Source organism: Moschus berezovskii, chromosome 12 (assembly GCF_049115385.1).
Source record: "Moschus berezovskii isolate FMDL1 chromosome 12, NW_MosBer_1.0, whole genome shotgun sequence".
In the NCBI taxonomy this organism is placed as follows: domain Eukaryota; kingdom Metazoa; phylum Chordata; class Mammalia; order Artiodactyla; family Moschidae; genus Moschus; species Moschus berezovskii.
The window spans coordinates 19,844,295-19,867,232 of record NC_142471.1 but is presented as its reverse complement, the minus strand read 5'-3'; the positions used below and the strand labels follow the sequence as shown (position 1 = coordinate 19,867,232).

Below are 22,938 nucleotides of genomic sequence, written 5' to 3'. Positions count from 1 at the left end.
ATTTCCTGCTGACGTTTTAGGGTTCCTTGGGTATATGATTGATTTCCAGTCTGAGGTAGAAGTTGGACAGGTTAATTCCCTGGTGTAGAAGCCAGGAAGCTATCCAAGACTACTGTGATTATATTTAGAAGATTCAGAAACTAATTGAAGAGGCTGTCACTGTCCAAAGATGAGAAATTTGAAAGCAATAGAAGTAATAGCTGCAGAGATTGGAAACATTACTACATTTATTTAAATCCAAGAGTTTTAAATGATGATTCCTCCCCTATAAAACAAAGTCTCATTTACCATTATGGGGGATTAGGCTACTGACTCATTACAGTCTGTTTTCCATGACCTTCAATGTCTGAGCGTTCTATATCCTTGTATTCATCCAACGGAGAATAGAAAATACTTGGGGTGGGGAATGAGGGGAATTTTAGAAAGCTCCAAAAATGAATCCTGAGTTGCCTATCACTGATAACTTTACATAGCACTTACATTATATTTACAACTATTGGGATAGCATTTATAATATATTAGATTTTATACATAATTTAGAGATGATTTAAAGATAATGGGGGGCGCATAGCTTGTATGCAAATCCTGTACCATTTTATATTTTTTAATTAATTGTTTTCCTGCTCCAGGTCGTAACTTGGGGCATCTGGGATCTTTTAGTTGTGACATGAGAACTCTTCCCTAGTAGCTAAGAGGTGAAGAAGCCGCCTGCTGTGCAGGAGACTGTGGTTTGGTACTTGGGTCAGGATGATTCCCTGGAGAAGGAATTGGCAATCCACTCCAGTAGTCTTGCCTGGAAAATCCTATGGATAGAGGAGCCTGGCAGGCTACAGTCCATGGGTTCACAAAGAGTTGGACACGACTTACCGACTAAACAACAGAAACAAACAACAGTGAAAACCCTTGGTTGCAGCCTGTGGGATCTAGTACTCTGACCAGGGGACATAAGTTCTACCCCTGGTCCTAGAATAATCCTGCATGCCACAGGGCAGCTAAGCCTGTGTGTACAATTACTAAAGTCCTAGTGCCCTCGAGTCCGTGCTCTCAGCAAGAAGCCACCACAATGAGAAGTTTTAGCACTGCAACTCAAGTAGCCTCCTCCTAACTAGAGAAAGCCTGTGTGCAGTGATGAAGACCCAGTGCAGCCAAAAATGAATAATCAAGAGAGGAAAACAATTTTTGTTAATAGGACTTGATAGGAAGAAACATTCATTCCATGAGGTTGTTGAGACATTGAAATCCAGTTTTGTGAAATTTTTCAACTGAAAAAAATGGAAATGCAGTAAGTATACCACCTGTTGGGTTCCGCTTCTTGGCTGAACATAGGGAAATCCTTAGGTGTATCGCAAGGCATACTGAACACTCTGTGCTCCGGTGCCCCCTTGTGCCTATGATAAAAAGCTATCACTTGTTTTCCAAAAAATTTGTTGTAACCCTTTCTAAGAGATCCTGGAAACAAAACATTTGCAAGTTTATAAATGCGTTTACCTATCTTAAACTTTCTGGGACTTGAAATTTATGTCCTTTTTAATTTTAGGGCATGCTCTTGTCTTTCTGTGCCAAAAACATTACGTCTTATGGCATTTATATTTTACTAGTTACATGTGTTTGATTTCAGTTTGTTAGTGTTTCCATAGCTCTTTCGTTTCCCTCTCCCTCCCCCCACCCCCATGACCACATTTGCCTTTTCAAAGCAGAAAAATGGGAATGGTGGAGGTAGGTATGTCTGAGGACTTTCATTCTTTCTTTCTCTTTCTCAAGGAAAAAGCATCCTGGGGTCAACTTGTACCATGATAATGTGTAATTGCAGACATTTCTGGCCCATTAGGATATTTGATTGCCGTCTCATTCTTCTGTTCTTTACCCCAAAAGGCATATGAAGCTTTGTGCTATAATACCAGTCAGAATATTTCTATAACATCATTCCTTTGGGAGAAGGTGGCCTTCCCTAGTGACTCAAATGGTAAGGAATCTGCCTGCAATGCAGGAGACCCAGGTTTGATCCCTGGGTTGGGAAGATTCCCCTGAAGAAGGAAATGGCAACCCACTCCAGTATTCTTGCCTGGAGAATTCCATGGACAGAGGAGCCTGGTGGGCTGCAGTCCATGAGATCCAAAAGAGTGGGACACAACTGAGGGACTAACACTTTCACTTTGGGCGAAGACAGTGACATGTTCATCTTGCTCTTTCCTTCTTTACCTTTTTAGCTAAATTTTCTTCTTAATTTTTTTTAAGTTTACATTTTTTGGTAAAACAGTTCTTTGAATTAGAACAAGATGTAGGAGGGTAACTGTTGAACAGTGTAATTACTGTCCCAAAGAATTTCCTTTTGTTACCACTCCTTTGTAGTTAAATCTTCAAATCCTCAACCTTCTTTAACCCTGGACAACTAATGATCAATTCTCAGTCCTTGTTTTGTGTCTCCCCCCGCTGCCCCAATGTTCTGTGAATAGAACCATACAATATGTAGCCTTTTGAGTCAGACTTCTTTCAGTTATCCTAATGCATTTGAGATTTATCCATATTTTTTGCAGGTTTGGTTTTTCATTCCCTGTTTGTGTTGTTTAGCTTTTGTCTATTAAAAATAAAACGGCTCTAAACATTTATATACAGGTTTCTGTGAAAGTACAAGTTTTATTCCACAAGACTGAAATTTTAGTTCTACTGTTACGTATGTAATGGTATCTCATTGCGTTTTTTATTTGGTTTCTCCAGTGATTGACGATTTTGAGTATCTTTTCATTTAGCTTATTTGCCATTTGTCTTTTGTGAAGTGTTGGTTCAAGTCTTTGCCACAAAGACTTTGTTTTTTGTTTTTTTTCCAGAAACTTTTAGGTTTATATTTGTAGCCTGTTTTGGCTTAAGTTTTACATGTACTGTGGGATATGGATTGAAGGGTTTTTGAGGAGGGGTTGGTTTTGTTTGCATGTGAGTGACCAGTTGCGGATGCTGATTGCAGCCATGAAATTAAAAGACGCTTACTCCTTGGAAGGAAAGTTATGACCAACCTAGATAGTATATTAAAAAGCAGAGACATTACTTTGCCAACAAAGGTCCATCTAGTCAAGGCTATGGTTTTTCCGCTGGTCATGTATGGATGTGAGAGTTGGACTGTGAAGAAAGCTGAGTGCCGAAAAATTGATGCTTTTGAACTATGGTGCTGGAGAAGACTCTTGAGAGTCCCTTGGACTGCAAGGAGATCCAGCCAGTCCATTCTAAAGGAGATCAGTCCTGGGTATTCATTGGAAGGACTGATGCTAAAGCTGAAACTGCAATACTTTGGCCACCTCATGCAACGAGTTGACTCACTGGAAAAGACTCAGATGCTAGAAAGGATTGGGGGTGGGAGGAGACGCGGACGACAGAGAATGAGATGGCTGGGTGGCATCACCGACTCAATGGACATGAGTTTGAGTGAACTCCGGGAGTTGGTGATGGACAGGGAGGCCTGGTGTGCTGTGATTCATGGGGTCGCAAAGAGTCAGACACGACTGAGCGACTGAACTGAACTGAACTGATGAGTTACCCCAGCATAGTTTGTTAAAAAGACTGTCTCTCTTGATTGTGTTTGTACATTTATTCAAAAATCAGTTGTCAGTTCTGTATGGATCTGTTTCTGGACTTTATTTTCTTACATTGACTTGTGTATATGTCTTTTGGCAATACCACACTGCCTTGTTTACTATAGCTTTACAGTGAGTCTTAAAACCAAGCAGTGTGAGTCATCCAGCTTTTTTCTTTTTAGAAATTGTTTCATCTGTTCTACCTCTTTTGCCTTTCATATAAACATAAGAGTCTGCAAAAATCCTGATTAAAAAAAAGAATCCCAGATAATCACGATGGTGTGATCACTCACCTAGAGCCAGATATCCTGGAATGTGAAGTCAAATGGGCCTTAGGAAGCATCCCTACGAACAAAGCTAGTGGGTGTGATGGAATTCCAGCTGAGCTATTTCAAATCCTAAAAGATGATGCTGTGAAAGTGCTTTCCTCAATATGCCAGCAGATGTGAAAAACTCAGCAGTCGCCACAGGACTGGAAAAGGTCAGTTTTCATTTCAGTCCCAAAGAAAGGCAATGCCAAAGAATGCTCAAATGACCGCACATTGCACTCATCACACACGCTAGGAAAGTAATGCTCAAATTTCTTCAAGCCAGGCTTCAGCAGTACATGAACCATGAACTTTCAGATGTTCAAGCTGGATTAGAAAAGGCAGAGGAATCAAAGATCAAATTGCCAACATCTCTTGGATTATCAGAAAAGCAAGAGTTCCAGAAAATGTTTATTTCTGCTTTATTGACTACACCAAAACCTTTCACTGTGTGGATCACAGCAAACTGAAAAATTCTTAAAGAGAGGGGAATACCAGACCACCTAACCCGCCTCCTGAGAAACCTGGATACAGGTTTCAGGAAGCAACAGTTAGAACTGGACATGGAACAACAGACTGATTCCAATTCGGGAAAGGAGTACGTCAAGACTGTATATTGTCACCCTGCTTATTTAACTTATATGCAGACTACATCATGAGAAATGCTGGACTGGATGAAGCACAAGCTGGAATAAAGATTGCTGGAAGAAATATCAATAACCTCAGATATGCAGATGACACCACACTTACGGCAGAAAGCGAAGAAGAACTAAAGAGCCTCTTGATGAAAGTGAAAGAGGAGAGTGAAAAAGTTGACTTAAAGCTCAACATTCAGAAAACTGGCATCCGGTCCCATCACTTCATGGGAAATAGATGGGGAAACAGTGACTGATTTTATTTTTGGGGCTCCGAAATCATTGCAGATGGTGACTGCAGCCATGAAATTAAAGGACGCTTACTCCTTTGAAGAAAAGTTATGACCAACCTAGACAGCATATTAAAAAGCAGAGAGATTATTTCGGCAACAAAAGTCCATCTTGTCAAATCTATGGTTTTTCCAGTAGTTACGTATGAATGTGAGAGTTGTACTATTAAAGAAAGCTGAGTGCTGAAGAATTGATTCTTTTGAACTGTGGTGTTTGAGAAGACTTTTGAGAATTCCTTGGACTGCAAGGAGATCCAACCAGTTCATCCTAAAGGAAATTAATCCTGACTATTCATTGGAAGGACTGATGCTTAAGCTGAAACTGCAATACTTTGGCCATCTGATGCAAAGAACTGACTCATTTGAAAAGAGTCTGATGCTGGGAAAGATTGAAGGTGGGAGGAGAAGGGGACGATAGAGAGGATGAGATGGTTGGATGGTACCACCGATTTGATGGACATGAGTTTGAGTAAGCTCCTGGAGTTGGTGATGGACAAGGAAGCCTGGCGTACTGCAGTCCATGGGGTTGCAAAGAGTTGGAAATGAGTGAGCGACTGAACTGAAATGGGAGCTGTAGCTCTTTGGGTTATTATGAAGATTGAATTAATATACATCAGTGAATAGTATTGTGAATAGGGCTTCCCTAGGGGCTCTGATAGTAAAGAATCTACTCACAGTGCAGGAGACCTGGGTCTGATCCGTCGGTCAAGATGATCCCTTGGAGAAGGAAATGGCAATCCACTCCAGTACTCTTGTCTGGAGAATTCCATGGACAGAGAAGCCTGGCAGGCTACGTTCATGGGGTTGCAAAGAGTTGGACATGACTGAGCGACTTAACACTTTTCTGTCAGAGATATAGGTATTTTTAGTCAGAATGTACATACAGTCTCAAAGGTGCAGAGTGCTTGTTTTGTGAGAAGAGGGATTCCTCATGTATTTTTTCTCATAGATTTTATAATTCATACTTTTATCTGCTAGATGGAACTATCCTTTATAACTGAATTAAGGTAAAGTTTAATGGTAATTGTGTTTTTTAGATGTGACTCAGTAAATTCATAGTAAAATATATTGATAGCCACAGTATCCTTGAGGAGAAAAGAAAAGTATAATTATAAATTTGTTGCAAAAAAGTTAATTGTGTGGAGTTCCAAACGTACAGCAAATTGGCTTTACATGTTTTATGTGTGTGTACATGCACATGTGCACACTCAGTTGCTCAGTCGTGTCCGACTCTGTGCAGAACATCCACTAGTAGATTTTCTAGCCCTATTAGGTAGATGTCCTAATAGATGTTTTAGGTCCCTGGAAGTAAGCAAAGGTATAGTCCATATTTTGATCTTTACTTGGTAGGTTATCTTCTTTATTTTTACAGAAAATACCGCACATAGCTCTGTTCTTGAAAACACATTTGGCAGCCCAGGATATTTAAATGGTTTTAGAATCAATTTAATATCAAAGGAACCGAGGCCTAAGGAAGTCCAAATGATCTCCACAACCTAAGTGTCAAGAATCTGTGGTGATAATTGTGTTGGTATACGGCTTCTATAGGTGAGACAACCTGATAATGATTTTGCAGTGACCCTTTGTAATGACACCTGCTGTGCTTTAGTACAGGTATCAGCCAGTGATAGGGATGAAGCATAACTAGGTCATTCTCCTATGATAGAGGAATTCTTTTATCTAAAACGTTTTGTAAGGATAGTAGGCCCTAGCTTTCAGTTAAAAAATTAAAAAGACTTGGAATCTTATTTTCTTTCTGCAGTAGAAAAAATAAATACCTTAAAATGAGTGCACAATTTTAGTGTGAGTGTACTTATTCTGATCGTGAATATTCTGCTACCATTATTTAAAAATTCTGTTAGTTTTAACTATAATTTTTGATGACTTAACTGTTTACATGCCATTGATGTCTCAAAAGCTAGGTGGATGAAATTTCTTTCCCCAGTGCTCTTCAGAACACTCTACATCAGCAGTGTCTTCAGACCTTAGGTCGATAGGAAATGTGTAATTATTCATATAAAAATTCTGACACTGAATACTGTGTTAGTTGACTGGAAGTACAGAGGTATTAAAGAAGGACTGAATAACATTTAGTAATACACTAGTAGTGAATTTTAACAGTGATTAAAAGCAGTTTTTCATTCTGATGGTCTTTCTTTTTTTTTATTATTGAGTTGTTTTTTTTTTTTTCTTTGTATGAATGCACCACAACTTACTTATCTGTTCTCCTATTGAGAGACAGTTCAGTTACTTCAAAATTTTGGCAATTATGAATAAAGCTGGTATACAAGTGTTATAGAATTTAAGTGTTAAATGCATTAGCTATTTCCATAAGAGTTTTCTAAAATGTATTTCTGCATGATCTTAGACTATTCTGAATATAAATTTAGACATTTCCTGTGTCACTCATTAAATAGATATTACAGCCTAGTAGTAGAGGGGACAAGCATTAAATATACACATTTGATTTGTGTCACATGGTACACAAAGTATACAGTAAATTATAAAGATTGTTTAAGTGCTTTGCATGTATTTTTCAGTTAAATGTCTATTTAATATTGAATTGTAATACAGTAGTACTATTTTTTCTCCAGCACCACAGTTCAAAAGCATCAGAGTCGGACACGACTGAGCAACTGAACTGAACTGAGTACTATTTTTTGACCAATTTTGAGTCCAGGCGTAGAAGATTTTCTAAAGTCTTTATGAAACTTTTTACGGTTTTTAGAATGCTGTGAAAGCATGTCTTCAAGGACTCTGCTTGTTTTACCTTTATAATCTGCTTTGGACTTGGAAACTAGATAATGTAGTTTATTATTATCTGTATACTAGTGTCAGTAAGCTTTGACCTAAGATGAGAGCGTTTACCTTTAAGTGCATTTACTTTCAGGGAATGGAATTCGTAACGTCTTTCTTGGCTCAGTATGATCCTTTTAGCTCATTTTTTCGTTCTTTTGTATTTCAGATAGATAGCAATACTTACTGCCCTACAGGAAAATAATATATTTAGTATACTGTACATTTTCACTCAAATACATTTGTTTCTGCCTTTCAAGACACACTTTTTTCTATTACTTAGTTTTCTTCATTGATCAAATAAGTGGCATGTTTCTTTATCATAATTAGTTAAATATTTTATTAACAAACGTGAAGTTAGATTGAAAAACAGAAGCATATTTTAATTTTACACACTGTTACCAGTGCCCCAGTGCTGAGTTCTTTATAAATAGTGTAAAAAAGGACATTCATCACTACCTTACATTGTTATAACAAGTCTATATTTCTATAGTAACTTTCTTAAAAATCTGTTTCAGAAGGTAAATGGAGGAAACTGACGATACCAAACAAGTGAAAGCAGAAGTGGCTTTCAGGACTGTGAAAAGAAGGAATAGAAGGACTTGGGTTTTTTAATTCAAAGTGTCAAAGAGATATATTTTACTTCTGGCCAACTCTTTGAGAAGCCTCTTACCTGGAAAGACAAATCCGTAAGAAAGAATATTAGTGATGATTTTGAGTTACTTCAGCAATCTGATGGACTAATTGCCTATTTCATTGTCTTCTGGGGCCCAGTTACTGAAAGACCACATGGTTATAGACAGGAATATAGTATAGTCTCTGTTATAGACAGGAGGAAAGACCCAGTTTTTTTTTATTATATTACAAGAAGAAGGAACAAACCATCTTTCAGGTGGAACAGAAAGCTCTGAAAGGAGTCAGTGGATTTGGAGTTGGTAGCAATAATCAATTCAGTTCAGTTGCTCAGTTGTATCCGACTCTCTGTGACCCCATGGACGGTAGCATGCCAGGCCTCCCTGTCCAACTCCCGGAGTTTATCCAAACTCATGTCCATTGAGTCGGTGATGCCATCCAACCATCTCATCCTCTGTTGTCCCCTTCTCTTGCCTTCTCTCTTTCCCAGTATCAGGGTTTTTTCAAATGAGTCAGCTCTTCTCATCAGGTGGCCAAAGTATTGGAGTTTCAGCTTCAACATCAATCCTTCCAAAGAACACTCAGGACTGATCTCCTTTAGGATGGTCTGGTTGGATCTGCTTGCAGTCCAAGGGATTCTCAAGAGTCTTCTCCAGCACCACAGTTCAAAAGCATCAATTCTTCGTCACTCAGTAGTGACAGAAAAATTTTGAGAATGGCTTGCTAGTTAGGTGATAGAAAGTAGAAAACTGCCAGCATAAATTTTCAAAAGATAAATCTCTAGGAGTTTTGTGGAGCTCTAGGATTGAGTTTAAGAGGCTAATAACCAAATACCAAGGGGAAAAAAGATCAAAAGCTATCATACTTAGAAATGATTGATATTTATGTTATCTCATAAGATTTCCAACCTACTTTAAAAGGTACTCCTAGAATTGGAGTGGTATGGGAGCTTCTGCATATGTTTGACTTCTTTTCCATAAAACATTATGTTTAATATAATTTATAATCATATCTCAAAAGACTAAAACCAGAATTTGAGTCTTTTTCTAAACAAATTATGTTGTGAATTTATTAATACGCCTTTGTGTAGTATTCAGGACTTTGCATTTAACTTGGATTTTTCTTCATTATATTTTTAGTTGCTATCCTTCTCCTTTAAACTCTTGGGTTACGTACTCATGCATTCAGTTTTGTAAACTACTCCCAGAAATTCCTTTTCTCTCAACCCATCTAAGAGCTGTCTACATTAATTCATTCGCGTGCTTTAAAAGCAGTCTCAGAATTTGTGTTCCTGGAAAGCTTCCCCACCTTGTTTAGTAAAGCTCCTTGCTCTTACTCTTCTTTTGTATTGTATAGAAATTACTGTGGTCTCTAGAATGCCTCCATATGCTAAAAAACAACTGCTCTGATGGTTTTCCTTCTTTTTAGCCATTTGCTACTTTAAAAGAGAGCTCTAAGCTTAGCCATTTTCAATTGTGTATCATTTGAATAATTGTCCAAAAGCTGTAAGTTGCTTAAGTTCTCTGTTTTCTTTTTTGTAAAATCTTACCCAGTGCATGGTAAGCACTCAGATTTTAGCTACTGCTCTCATTACTAATGTTATGGATTCAGTGTTTCTGTCCTCCCCAAATTCATATGTCCTAACCCTCAGCTAGCCACTCCAGTACTCTTGCCTAGAAAATTCCACGGACAGAGGAGCCTGGTAGGCTGCAGTCCATGGGGTTGCTGCTAGTCGGACACGACTGAGTGACTTCACTTTCACTTTTCACTTTCACGCGTTGGAGAAGGAAATGGCAACCCACTCCAGTGTTCTTGCCTGGAGAATCCCAGGGATGGCGGAACCTCGTGTTCTGCCGTCTGTGGGGTTGCACAGAGTCGTACACGACTGAAGCAACTTAGCAGCAGAAGCAGCAACCCTCAGTGTGAAGGTATTTGGAGATGATGGTCTTGGGAGATAATTGGGGCTAGGTGAAGTCATGAGGCTGGGACCCTCATGACTGGATTAGTTGCCTCCTAAGTAGAGACTGTGCTCCCACAAAGAAGAGGTCATGTGAGCGCACACTGAGAAAGCAGCCTGTCTGCAATCAAGGGGAGGGTCCCTCTCTTAAGTAAACCTTGCTGTATTCAGTCTTCTAGCTTCTGGAACTGTGAGAAAATAAGTTTCTGTTGTTCTTGATATTTTGTTAAGGCAGCACATGCAGATTAAGACAATCATCATCATCAGTGATACCGTATTAAGTACTATACCTAATCTTCCCAACCCTCCCCCCTTCCTTGATAGTTCAGTTGGTAAAAAATCCACCTGCAATGCAGGAGACCCCAGTTCAATTCCTGGGTCAGGAAGGTCCCCTGGAGAAGGGATGGCTACCCACTCCAGTATTCTTGACCTTCCTTGGTGACTCAGCTGGTAAAGAATCTGCCCACAATGCGGGAGACCTGGGTTCGATCCCTGAGTTGGGAAGCACCCCTGGAGAAGGGAAAGGCTACCCACTCCAGTATTCTTGCCTGGAGAACTCCAAGGACTATATAGTCCTTGGGATCTCAGAGAGTCGGACATGACAGAGCAACTTTCACTTCACTTCAATCTTTACAAAAGATAGTAGTATTTATGTCTCCTGCATTGGCAGGCAGGTTCTTTACCACTAGATCCACCTGAGAAGCCAAGTAGTATACATACCGAATTTTATAATAAGAAACTTAGATGACATGATAGGAATATAGTTCTTTTTTATTGAATGTAGAGAAAAGTGATTGAAACTTAAGCATCTTTGAATACTTTGCAATTCTTGATGCATTTTGTTTACCAAGTAGTAAGATGAGTTAAGTAAGTTAATTCATAGAGGAATAAGCAATATAAATATTGAAAGCAAGCTTAGTCTTTATTAAATAGATACTGAAAGCAAGCTTGGTCTCTTATTTTACTGTTTGCTATTTTTTTGACCCTTTACCTTATTTTTCTCCATAGGGCTCTAACTTGTAGACTTAATGTGCAAAGTCTTAAGGCCGTTTGAAGTGTTTGGTTCTTCTACTTTTATGCCACAAAGGAGTTAGCTACCTGGACAGCCCTCTCTAGTCAATGATTTTATCACATGCTGTGTGTATCAGCTTGTAGGGACTATGCCTGTGGTGCTGTATAACTTAAACCTCTTATAAGATATTTTGCTGTTTTCATTAACTCCATTAACTAACTGCTTGTCATTAGGCAATGGATTTCTCTAGATCTGTTCCCACTTTTGAAAAAATTGGTCATAATAATGCCTACTTACAGGGTGTATATAATGATCAAATGGCTTAATACATGCACGTGCTGCTGCTGTTTAGTTGGTGAGTCTTGTCTGATTCTTTGGGACACCATGGACTGTAGCCTGCCGGGCCCCTCTTTCCATGGGCTTTCCCAGGCAAAAGTACTGGAGTGGGTTGCCATTTCCTTCTCCAGGGCATCTTTCTGACCAAGGGAGTGAACCCCTGTCTCCTGCTTGGCAGGTGGCTTCTTTACCACTGAGCCATCTTTGGAGCCCCCTGATCAATGCAAAGAAATAGAGGAAAACAACAGAATAGGAAAAACAAGAGACCTCTTCAAGAAAATTAGAGATTCCAAGGGAACATTTCATGCAAAGATGGGCTCGATAAAGGACAGAAATGGTATGGACCTAACAGAAGCAGAAGATATTAAGAAGAGGTGGCAAGAATACACAGAAGAACTGTACAAAAAAGATCTTCCCGACCAAGATAGTCACGATAACGTGATCACTGACCTAGAGCCAGACATCTTGGAATGTGAAGTCAGGTGGGCCTTAGAAAGCATCACTACTAACAAAGCTAGTGGAGGTGATGGAATTCCAGTTGAGCTATTACAAGTCTTGAAAGATGATGCTGTGAAAGTGCTGCACTCAATATGCCAGCAGATTTGGAAAACTCAGCAGTGGCCACAGGACTGGAAGAGGTCAGTCTTCATTCCAATCCCAAAGAAAGGCAATGCCAAAGAATGCTCAAACTACCGGACAATGGCCTCATCTCACACGCTAGCAAAGTCATGCTCAAAATTCTCCAAGCCAGGCTTCAGCAATATGTAAACCGTGAACTCCCAGATGTTCAAGCAGGTTTTAGAAAAGGCAGAGGCACCAGAGATCAAATTGCCAACATCCGCTGGATCATGGAGAAAGCAAGAGAGTTTCAGAAAAACATCTATTTCTGCATCATTGACTATGCCAAAGCCTTTGACTGTGTGGATCACAATAAACTGTGGAACATTCTGAAAGAGATGGGAATCCCAGACCACCTGACCTGCCTCTTGAGAAACCTGTATGCAGGTCAGGAAGCAACAGTTAGAACTGGACATGGAACAACAGACTGGTTCCAAATAGGAAAAAGTGTACGTCAAGGTTGTATATTGTCACCTTGCTTATTTAACTTATATGCAGAGTACATCATGAGGAACGCTGGGCTGGAAGAAGCACAAGCTGGAATCAAGATTGCTGGGAGAAATATCAATAACCTCAGATATGCAGATGACACTACCCTTATGGCAGAAAGTGAAGAGGAACTCAAAAGCCTCTTGATGAAAGTGAAAGAGGAGAGTGAAAAGGTTGGCTTGAAGCTCAACATTCAGAAAACAAAGATCATGGCATCTGGTCCCATCACTTCATGGGAAATAGATGGAAAAACAGTGGAAACAGTGTCAGACTTTGTATTTTTGGGCTCCAAAATCACTGCAGATGCTGATTGCAGCCATGAAATTAAAAGACGCTTGCTCCTTGGAAGGAAAGTTATGACCAACCTTGATAGTATATTAAAAAGCAGAGACATTACTTTGCCAACCAAGGTCCGTCTAGTCAAGGCAATGGTTTTTCCCGTGGTCATGTATGGATGTGAGAGTTGGACTGTGAAGAAGGCTGATCGCCGAAGAATCGATGCTTTTGAACTGTGGTGCTGTAGAAGACTCTTGAGAGTCCCTTATACTGCAAGGAGATCCATCCAGTCCATTCTAAAGGAGATCAATCCTGGATGTTCATTGGAGGGACTGATGCTAAAGCTGAAACTGCAATACTTTGGCCACCTCATGCGACGAGTTGACTCACTGGAAAAGACTCTGATGCTGGGAAAGGTTGGGGGCGGGAGGAGAAGGGGACGACGGAGAATGAGATGGCTGGATGGCATCACCGACTCTGTGGACATGAGTTTGAGTGTACTCCGGGAGTTGGTGATGGACAGGGAGGCCTGGCGTGCTGTGATTCATGGGGTCGCGGAGAGTCGGACACGACTGAGCGACTGAACTGAACTGAACTGAACTGAATATATGGACATAGCAGGCCCTGTTCAAGTGCTAGCTGTTTTTGTTATTATTGATACTGTCTTTAATTCCATTATCAATAATATTTGTTAACTGTGATAGAGGTTTGAATACCCCTTTGGAGATGAATGGTTATCTGTGATCCCCAGACTATTTCAGAATTTTCAGAACCTAGATTCATATATCACAATTCATACTTTAATTTTACTTGCTGTGATTGTCATTTTAGTAAGATACTATTTTGGTGTGAATTTGTATTCTACTTCTCTGTGTAATATTCTTGCCTGGAAAATCCCATGGATGGAGAAGCCTGGTAGGCTACAGTCCATGGTGTCCCAAAGAGTCGGACAAGACTGAGCGACTTCACTTCACTTCACAATGATGACTGTAATAAAAGAAAATAGCAGAAATCTCTTACGTTATTTCAAGCCAGTTATTCCTTGGATTATGCCAGACTATTTTTCAGGTCTAATTCCAAATCCAGTTAATTATTTTTCAAGATCAACCTGTTTCTTTAAAATAATTCTTATATGTGTTGATTATTCCTCAACATATTCTGTTTGTTTAAGCTTGGGCTAGTTCATGTGAATGCCTATTAATTTTGACCCTTGGTGTTAATAACTTTGGAAGGAACCTAAAATTATGGTTATATTGTTTACTTTTTTATGAAGTGAAATTTAAAAGAGATCTAGTTTCCTTATTCTGTATAATTTATATGTAATTATTTTCTTTAATATCTTTTTTGTCTTAACTTATAAATGAATTTCCCAAATGATTGTACTTTTGTTTTCACAATTTCTTCCAATAATCTAGAAAACTTATTTTAAATATAACTCGATACCAGCAGTAATAAAAACATTATTTAACTCTGACTTCTCAAATTCTTCTATTTGATTACTTATATATAAAGTATATATATGAAGCCTATATGTAAAATGTATATATAAAACCATTTATGGTTTATCACAGGGTATTCAGTGTAGTTCCCTGTGCTATATGGTAGGGCCTTGTTATTTATCCGTTCTATGTGTAATAGTTTGCATCTGCTAATCTCCCTCCTTTCTTACACATTGATTTCTTATTACCAAAATATTTATATAGACTTGTAGATAGGTAAATTTTGTGGAAAAAACTAGTCTGTTTACCCCCTACTGCTAGTTTATAGAAAAATATCTATTAGGTATCCCATGAGAGAAGATTTTATGGACAAAGAAAGTGGGAAAATCTCTCAGTATAAACTCTTCCATTAATAATGTATAGTGAATTCTAGCATGTTAAAAGCCTTGAAGACCTGTGGTAACATTAGACATAGGTTGCTGCTGCTGTTACTTTACTTTATTAGTTAATGAACTTTGTGCATGACTTACTTGGCTTCTCTAATGCTTATTTATTATTATATACAATGAAATGATGATTCTTGGTGTAGTCTGTGCTTTTATTTTTAATGTTAAAGTTTCTTAGACTGTAAGTAGTTTTAGCCTGTGTTGCTGGTTAGTTTTGGCACAATCAAGTCTGGGAACTCTTAGTTCTTATATGACATTATGAAAATCCTCACCCTTTGTTTGGAGTAAATAAAAAGATGAGGCTATATTGCACGAATCTGTGAAATTCTGAGCTTGATGAAGTAGAAGCTGGAATCAGAATTGCCAGGAGAAATACCAATAACCTCAGATATGTAGATGATACCACCCTCATGGCAGAAAGCAAAGAGGAACTAAAGAGCCTCTTGGTGAAAGTGAAAGACGAGAGTTAAAAAGCTGGCTTAAAATCAACATTCAGAAAAATTTAAGAGCATGGCTTCTGGTCCCATCACTTCATGACAGATAGATTCGGAAACAGTAGACACAGTGACAGACTTTATTTTCCTGGGCTCCAAAATCACTGCGTATCATGACTTCAGCCATGAAATTAAAAAATGCTTGCTCCTTGGATGAAAACCTATGACCAACCTAGACAGCATATTAATAAGCAGAGCATTACTTTGCCAGCAAAGGTCCAGATAGTCAAAGCTGTGGTTTCTCCAGTAATCATATATTAATGTGAGAGTTGGACCATAAAGAAGGCTGAGCGCCGAAGAATTGATGCTTTTGAACTGTGGTGTTGGAGAAGACTCTTGAGAGTCCCTTGGACTGCAGGGAGATCCAACCAGTCAATCCTAAATGGAATTGACCCTGAATATTCATTGGAAGGACTGAAGCTGAAACTTTGATACTTTGGCCACCTGATGCGAAGAATTGACCCATTAGAAAAGACCGTAATGCCTGGAAAGACATTAGACAGGAGGAGAAGAGGATGACAGAGGACCAGATGGTTGGATGATATCACCGACTCGATGGACGTGAGTTTGAGCAAGCTCCAGGAATTGGTGATGGACTGGGAAGCCTGGTGTGCCGCATTCACAGGTTCACAAAAAGTCAGACATGACTGAGCGACTAAACTGAACTGATAATTGCACTAAATTCATGTGAATGCAACTTACTGTTATTGAAACCATGGTAAAAATAACTAAATTTATCTTGTATCATTTGATTTTGCAGAAGAAACAGTTGTGGTTTTCTTTATAAATGTTATCAAATAGAGTATATTGTTAAAGACTGGGGCTTTTCTCAGTTTATGGTCATTGTTTTATTTTGTGGTTGTAGAAAAATTAGAGATTCATGTAAGCTGAATACATGTCTTGAAATCAAGTGAGCAGAATCCACTTACTACTTTGAAGCAATCAAGCCATGTAGTAGAAAAGAGACATTCTGTATATAAACAGTAACTGTGTTTGAAGAGTTCAAAGGTTAGGTAAATTTTAATGGGCAAAATAGCAGAAAGTGAATAGCATGATTGCTATTTATGTTTTTTTTACTTGCCAGTGATTGCTTTAACAGTTTGACAGCTTTTCTTTCAGGGATTTCCTATTAAACATATGTAAAACTGAGAATCTTTGCATATTGGTATCTGTTGTAGAAAGCACATATTAAAAGAAAAAACATTACAGTTTTTTAACTGTCCAGTGAGCAATTCTTAGAATTCACTGTTACAGTATCTTGAGCTAATAAAATATTTGTTGTTGTTTATTCGTTACCACGTCCAACTGGCGTCAGTGGTTGGGGCATGGACTTGGATTACTGTGATGATAAATGGTTTGCCTCTTAAATGAACTGAGATCTTTCTGTCTTTTTTGAGGTTGCACCCAAGTACTGCGTTTCAGACCTTTTTGTTGATTATGAGGGCTACTCCACTTCTACTAAGAGATTCTTGCCGATAGTCGTGGATACATTTGTCTTCTGAGTTAAATTTGCCTGTTCCCATCCATATTAGTTCACTAATTCCTAAGATGTCCATATTTACTCTTGCCATCTCCTGCTTGACCACATCCAGTTTACCTTGATTCATGGACCTAATGTTTCAGGTTCCTATGCAGTTCTGTTCTTTATGACACTGAACTGTACTTTCACTACCAGACACGTACACAATCGAGTGTTATCTCCCCTTTGGCCCAGCCGCTTCATTCTTTCTGGAGCTATTAGTAATTGCCCCCTACTCTTCCCCAGGTAGCATATTGGACATCCTCCAACCTGGGTTGGGTGCGGGGGGCTTATCTTCTAGTGTCACATCTTTCTGCCTTTTTATACTCTTCATGGGGTTCTCATGACAAGAATACTGGAGTGGATTCCCTTTTCCAACTCCAGTGGATCACATTTTGTCAGAACTCTTCACTATGACCATTCCATTTTGGGTGACCTTGCATGACATGGCTCATAGCTTCATTGAGTTACACAAGCCTCTTATACATGAGGGGGAATAAAGTATTTTTCACATATTTACTATCACATAGTGATTATTTTTGATAATTATTTGTTTAGCCTTTTTCTCTCATCATAGGCACTACATGGTGAATTGTTGCTGTGTATGCATGACTGTTAAACTCTTGACGTATATCTCTAATTTCTGAAGTTCCGATCATCTTGAGTGGCTCCAATATGAAATCTGGTATTTGATGTGTGAAATCTTCATCCTTTTCTTTTTTCTACATAATTATGAAACCAGTGACTAATCAGTAAATAGATCAACTGTATTCATGTTGCCTTTAGGACCTTTTTTCTTTAGTGTTGTAGTGTTTTTTCCCCGAATTTGTCATTTATTTGTGTTTATAATATGTTTTACACAGTGGTGGATATTCGAAAAATTTAACAAGGACCTTACTTGGCTAGGCACTAGAGATGCAAATAAAGATGAAGGTATACTAATCCTTGCCCTCAAAGATCTTGTATTTTAATTAGTAAGACAGGGAACTAAGTGGATAGAAGGATCTAATAGAGATGAATGAGGAGGGAGTTAATACAAAGTAATGTGTTAATTAAACAAAAGTAAATATTTACAGTGTTTTAGATGGTTTACAGATTGGAAGAAATTATTCCTCTCAGCAGCAGCAGCAAGCCTCTTCCCATTTACATACCCATATTTTGTAAGGCTAATAAGTTTGTTACTGATCAAGTTAGCAAGGTACAAAATCTTATCTGTGTTGGTATAGGTAATCTAACATTGGCATTGTGTATATCCTTTGCTATGTATACCAAGAAAGCAAAACCCTGACTGCTCTTTAACTGGGCCATTTCTCAGGGTTGTATTTGCAGTGAGTGGCAAGGAGGGATGAGGCAAAGGCTTTCCCAAGAAGAAGAACGTGCTTGCTTCCACTTAAAATAAAAGTGGAAGTCTGTTCCATGGCAGTTGTTCTGTGTATACAGGTGTTCATCCTGGGCCCTTCACCTCCTTCCCATGGGAGTTGGGAGGCATGAGGAGTAGCATGCTGATACTGTGTTTTAAGTAACAAGTAGCTTTTGTTCTAAGTAATGAAGTCTTAGGGATCTTGTGTCCTTTGCCAGAATCCATGAAACAGTAGTAGGCTAGCTTGTTAGCATGTGCGCGCGCATACACACACACACACACACACAAAACTGTCTACCTAATTACCTACCTATCTGTCTACAGTAAACTCTCAAATCCTTCACTGTTGTTGATAATATGGAGGTAAATTGGTTTTACAGCAAAGAAGCAGAATGTCTGGTTTCAGTTTCCTTTTGTCCCCAGGTGCTAGCAGATTCCTAAAATAGCCCATAACACTGTCTGTGCAAGATAAGTATGAGTTTAGAAAGTTCACTTCTAGATGAAACTTCTAATTTTACATCAAGGACTTTGCATTTGGAAGAATTTACATTGAGTCTTTTCAGATTAAAAATACACCATCGTTCTTTAGGTTCTTGACTGAAATACTTTGTTAGCAAGACCATATTTTTATCCATGTGTGTATGTATTGTTGATAAGGAGAAGGCAAAAATAGTGCTAAAGTTTTCCTGAACCTTGTCTCAACTTCAGTTTCTGGTGTTTCCCAAAACCCTTTTATACACAATTGAGTAACTCAGAATCTTGAAAGATTTAAAGTAGTGGGGAAAGTAATATCATTTGAAATATTTGCATAACATCAGATGGCCTCAGTGTAACCTCTAAGGATACATTTTTAGAAGAAGACAACAGAGCTTCTGCTGTGAGTTTGTGCGGGTAAACATGAACAAAGATTATGTCCTTAAACAATGTATTTCTCTCTTTCCCAATTCTGATACATAAACATAGATAACTAGCTTAGTAATGGGCAGGGGCAAAGATATCTCAAGTCAAACATATGTTTTACCAGTTTACCTCCATGTTTAAAATGCCATGATTGCAAGAGTATGAGATTTGTAATATTTGTTAAGCACTTTGTATGTATGCAGCACTGATGTGGACCCTGAAACAGTTCTACCCTCAGTGAGTTTGTACCCATAATTTGATTATATACTGATAAAAGTGTATGAAAAATAACTGCTTGTAGATGTTCACAGTTAAGTTTGAATAGAGGTGGGGGTTATAAACATCCTCCAAGAAGTTGAGCAAGGCCAGAAGAACAAACAGAATTTAAGCAAGTGGAAACAAATACTTCAGGTGTAAGGGAGCAAAAGATGGCTAGAAGAAAAACATAAGAAAAAGACTGCCTCCAGCATAACTAATAATGTTGTAGGGAAGACAGCTCTATGAAACAGATGTATGAATGAAAAAGAATGAGGGTGGGAAAAGAAGAGTTGAATGATTGCATGACTTAGAATAAAATAGCTTCGGTTTTCCAAATATAACATCCTTGTCTTGTTCCTGTTTTGGTGGAAAAACTTTTCAGTCTTTCAGCATTGAGTATGATTCAGCTGTGGGGTTTTCATTTTCATTATTATTTGCATTGAGATAAGATCGTTTCCCTCTAGTCCTGTTTGACTATTTTTGTAATGACAGAGTGATCAGTTTGTCAAGTGCTGTTTCTTTGTCAGTTAAAATGATCATGTCGTTCTCTTCATTCTGTTAATCTGGTATATTACATTAATTGATTTTTCATACATTGACCATCCTTATACTGCCTTCTGTCTTTGTACTGAAAAGTTTTATTGAAAAAAAGCCACTCATTTGTTTACATTCTGTCTATGGCTATTTTGATACTGGAAAGTCAGAGATACGTAGTTAAGACAGACGTCATATGGTTTGCAAAGCCTGAAATAATTACTGTTTGTTCCTTAGAAAGCATTTCCTGACTTCTGCTTCTAGAATCTTCAGTATCAACATAGTTCATTAGTAGATACTCGCCAATCTGTACTGACCAATATTATGTAAATTGCTTTTCTTAGTAAACTTACTGTTTATCTTCCTGTATACAATAAGTGTTATAATTTGTTTAAGGAGAGTTAAATAATGATTTTTAAGAGAACTGTTAATTTGAATAATGAATTTGTTAATGACTTTTGTAATTTAATTTCATGGCTTAAATTTTCAAATATCAACATTCTCCATTGCTTATGAGTTTTGTTTTCTTTTCCTAGGTGTATGTGGAATTTGATGATCTTGAGTGGGATAAACGAGAGTGGGTTAAAGTTTATGAAGATTTTTCAACCTTCTTGGTGGAATACCACTTAATCTGGGCCAGAAGGAACAACCCTAGCCAGACTCAGGGATCAAAGAGCAAACAGATTCAGTGGCCTGCACTGGTAAGATCTATATTCCTTATGTCATTAATCATTTTCAGTTGTTTGTTTTAAAAGAATTAAGAGCTAAATATAAGTTTACAGTTTTCTTAATGATTATAGATTAATATTTCTGTGTAGTGGCTTCTCCCCACCAATGCAGGAAACATGGGTTCAATCCCTAGGTTGAGAAGATGCCCTGGAGAAGGAAATGCCAACCCACTCCAATATTCTTCCTGGAAAATCCCATGAACAGAAGAGCCTGGCAGGCTGCAGTCCATGGCATCACAAAAAGTTGGGCACAACTTAGCCACCAGACAAAAACAACAAAGCTCTGAAGTAGCTGGCAGATATTTCAAAATACTACTTGCGTTTTCTCAAACAATTTTATGTCTTTTTGTTAGTACTCTTTCAGCATATTTGGTCCACAAATAGTTCATCGTGTTCAATTAGGGGAAATATGAATTGATAACTTCTGAGGGACAGTTGACTGATTTGTATGCAATGTGAAAGAATTTTGCTGAATGACACTTTGTGGGATACTTTTTATAAATCATTAAGTAGCATATGGTTTTCTTAGTTAAATTTTGTCAAATTCAGTGAATCATTGTGGATAATATCTGATATTTATGAAGAATTGTATTTGACCGTTGAACATGGATTTAAACTGTGTGAGTCAGCTTGTATGTGGAATTTTTCTAATAAGTATGTACTCCTATGCTACACTGTTTGCATTTGGTTGACTGTACAAATGGGGGACCACAGACATGGAGAATGAATTGGAAAGTTAAATACACATACTTTAAGCTGCTTCGGGGGTTGTAACCCCATGTTGTTTAAGGATCAATTGTGTATTTAAAGGTAGTAAGTAAAAATTACTTCATATCAGGAGATATTCCATTTAAGAAAACAACAGATTGAATGAATTCTCATCATTAATTCTGTGGGGGAAAAGTCACATCTCTTTAACTATTGTTATCCCTGTTTTCTGGCAGAGCATTCAGCATTTAATAATTATTCAGTTTGAATGAAATAATTTTCTTATATTAATATCAAAGAAATATATTAAAGGCATTGAAACATTACTTTAGGTGTTTGGTATATATATATTATCAAGTAGGTACTTTTAGAAATTTTTCAACATAAATTAACTACACAGAAGGATAGTTTAATTTGCTGGTAATCATAGTGCTTTAAATTTTCTGTTTTAGTTAACTCTTTAAAAGTCTAAGGAGGTAAGTGGATAAAAAGCAAAGATAGGGAGGGAAGATAAAAGATAGAGAGAGGATAAACACATTTTAAAAAGAATATAATATGGAAAGATGAACAGTAATATTTATGAGCTATAGTTTTGATAGGATAGTTTGAATATTCTAGGAAAGTAAAGAAGATATATTATTCAAGACAGATTTTTTGAAAATATTTGTTGAATGAGTATTTTGTTTTTTAGTCGCTAAGTTGTGACTGACTGCAACCCCATGGACTGCAGTGCGCCAGGCTTCCCTGTCCTTCACTGTCACTTAGAGTTTGCTCAGACTCGTGTCCATTGAGTTGATGTCATCCAACTGTCTCATACGCTGACTTTTGGATTGTTAATATGAAGTTTTTTAAACCATAACTAGTATGCTTTCTAATTTTATAAACAACTCAAAAATTGGATGAAATCTGTCATTATCACATATATGTGAATTTTGAATGAAAAGTTTCAAAAGCAGTAATATTCAGTTCAGTTGCTCAGTCGTGTCCGACTCTTTGCGACCCCATGAATCACAGCACGCCAGGCCTCCTGTCCATCACCAACTCCCGGAGTTCACTCAAACTCATGTCCATCAAGTCGGTGATGCCATCCAACCATCTCATTCTCAGTCGTCCCCTTCTCCTCCTGCCCCCAATCCCTCCCAGGATCAGGGTATTTTCCAGTGGGTCAACTCTTCGCATGAGGTTGCCAAAGTATTGGAGTTTCAGCTTCAGCATCAGTCCTTCCAATGAACACCCAGGATTGATCTCTTTAGGATGGACTGGTTGGATCTCCTTGCAGTCCAAGGGACTCTCAGGAGTCTTCTCCAGCACCGTAGTTCAAAAGCATCAGTTCTTCAGCAGTCAGCTTTCTTCACAGTCCAACTCGCACATCCATACATGACCACAGGAAAAACCATAGCCTTGACTAGACTGTCCTTTTTGGCAAAGTAATGTCTCTGCTTTTTAATATGCTGTCTAAGTTGGTCATAACTTTCCTTCCAAAGAGTAAGCGTCTTTTAATTTCATGGCTGCAGTCAGCATCCACAGTGATTTTGGAGCCCCCCACAATAAAGTCTGACACTGTTTCCACTGTTTTTCCATCTATTTCCCATGAAGTGATGGGACCAGATGCCATGATCTTAGTTTTCTGAATGTTGAG

The 22,938-nt window shown here is 38.2% G+C and overlaps 1 protein-coding gene across 3 annotated transcripts in view; it reads left to right on the top strand.

The window, feature by feature from the left end:
- JMJD1C (jumonji domain containing 1C) overlaps positions 1 to 22,938 on the top strand; it is a 330,340-nt gene that overhangs the window by 115,927 nt on the left and 191,475 nt on the right. For all 3 annotated transcript variants that reach the window (XM_055425636.2, XM_088841916.1, XM_055425633.2), the window contains exon 2: positions 20,400 to 20,564. Coding sequence is in view for 2 of the 3 variants with exons in the window: in XM_088841916.1 (XP_088698042.1) it covers positions 20,400 to 20,564 (165 nt within the window). In the remaining variant the exon portion in view is untranslated. The remainder of the gene's footprint in view (positions 1 to 20,399; positions 20,565 to 22,938) is intronic.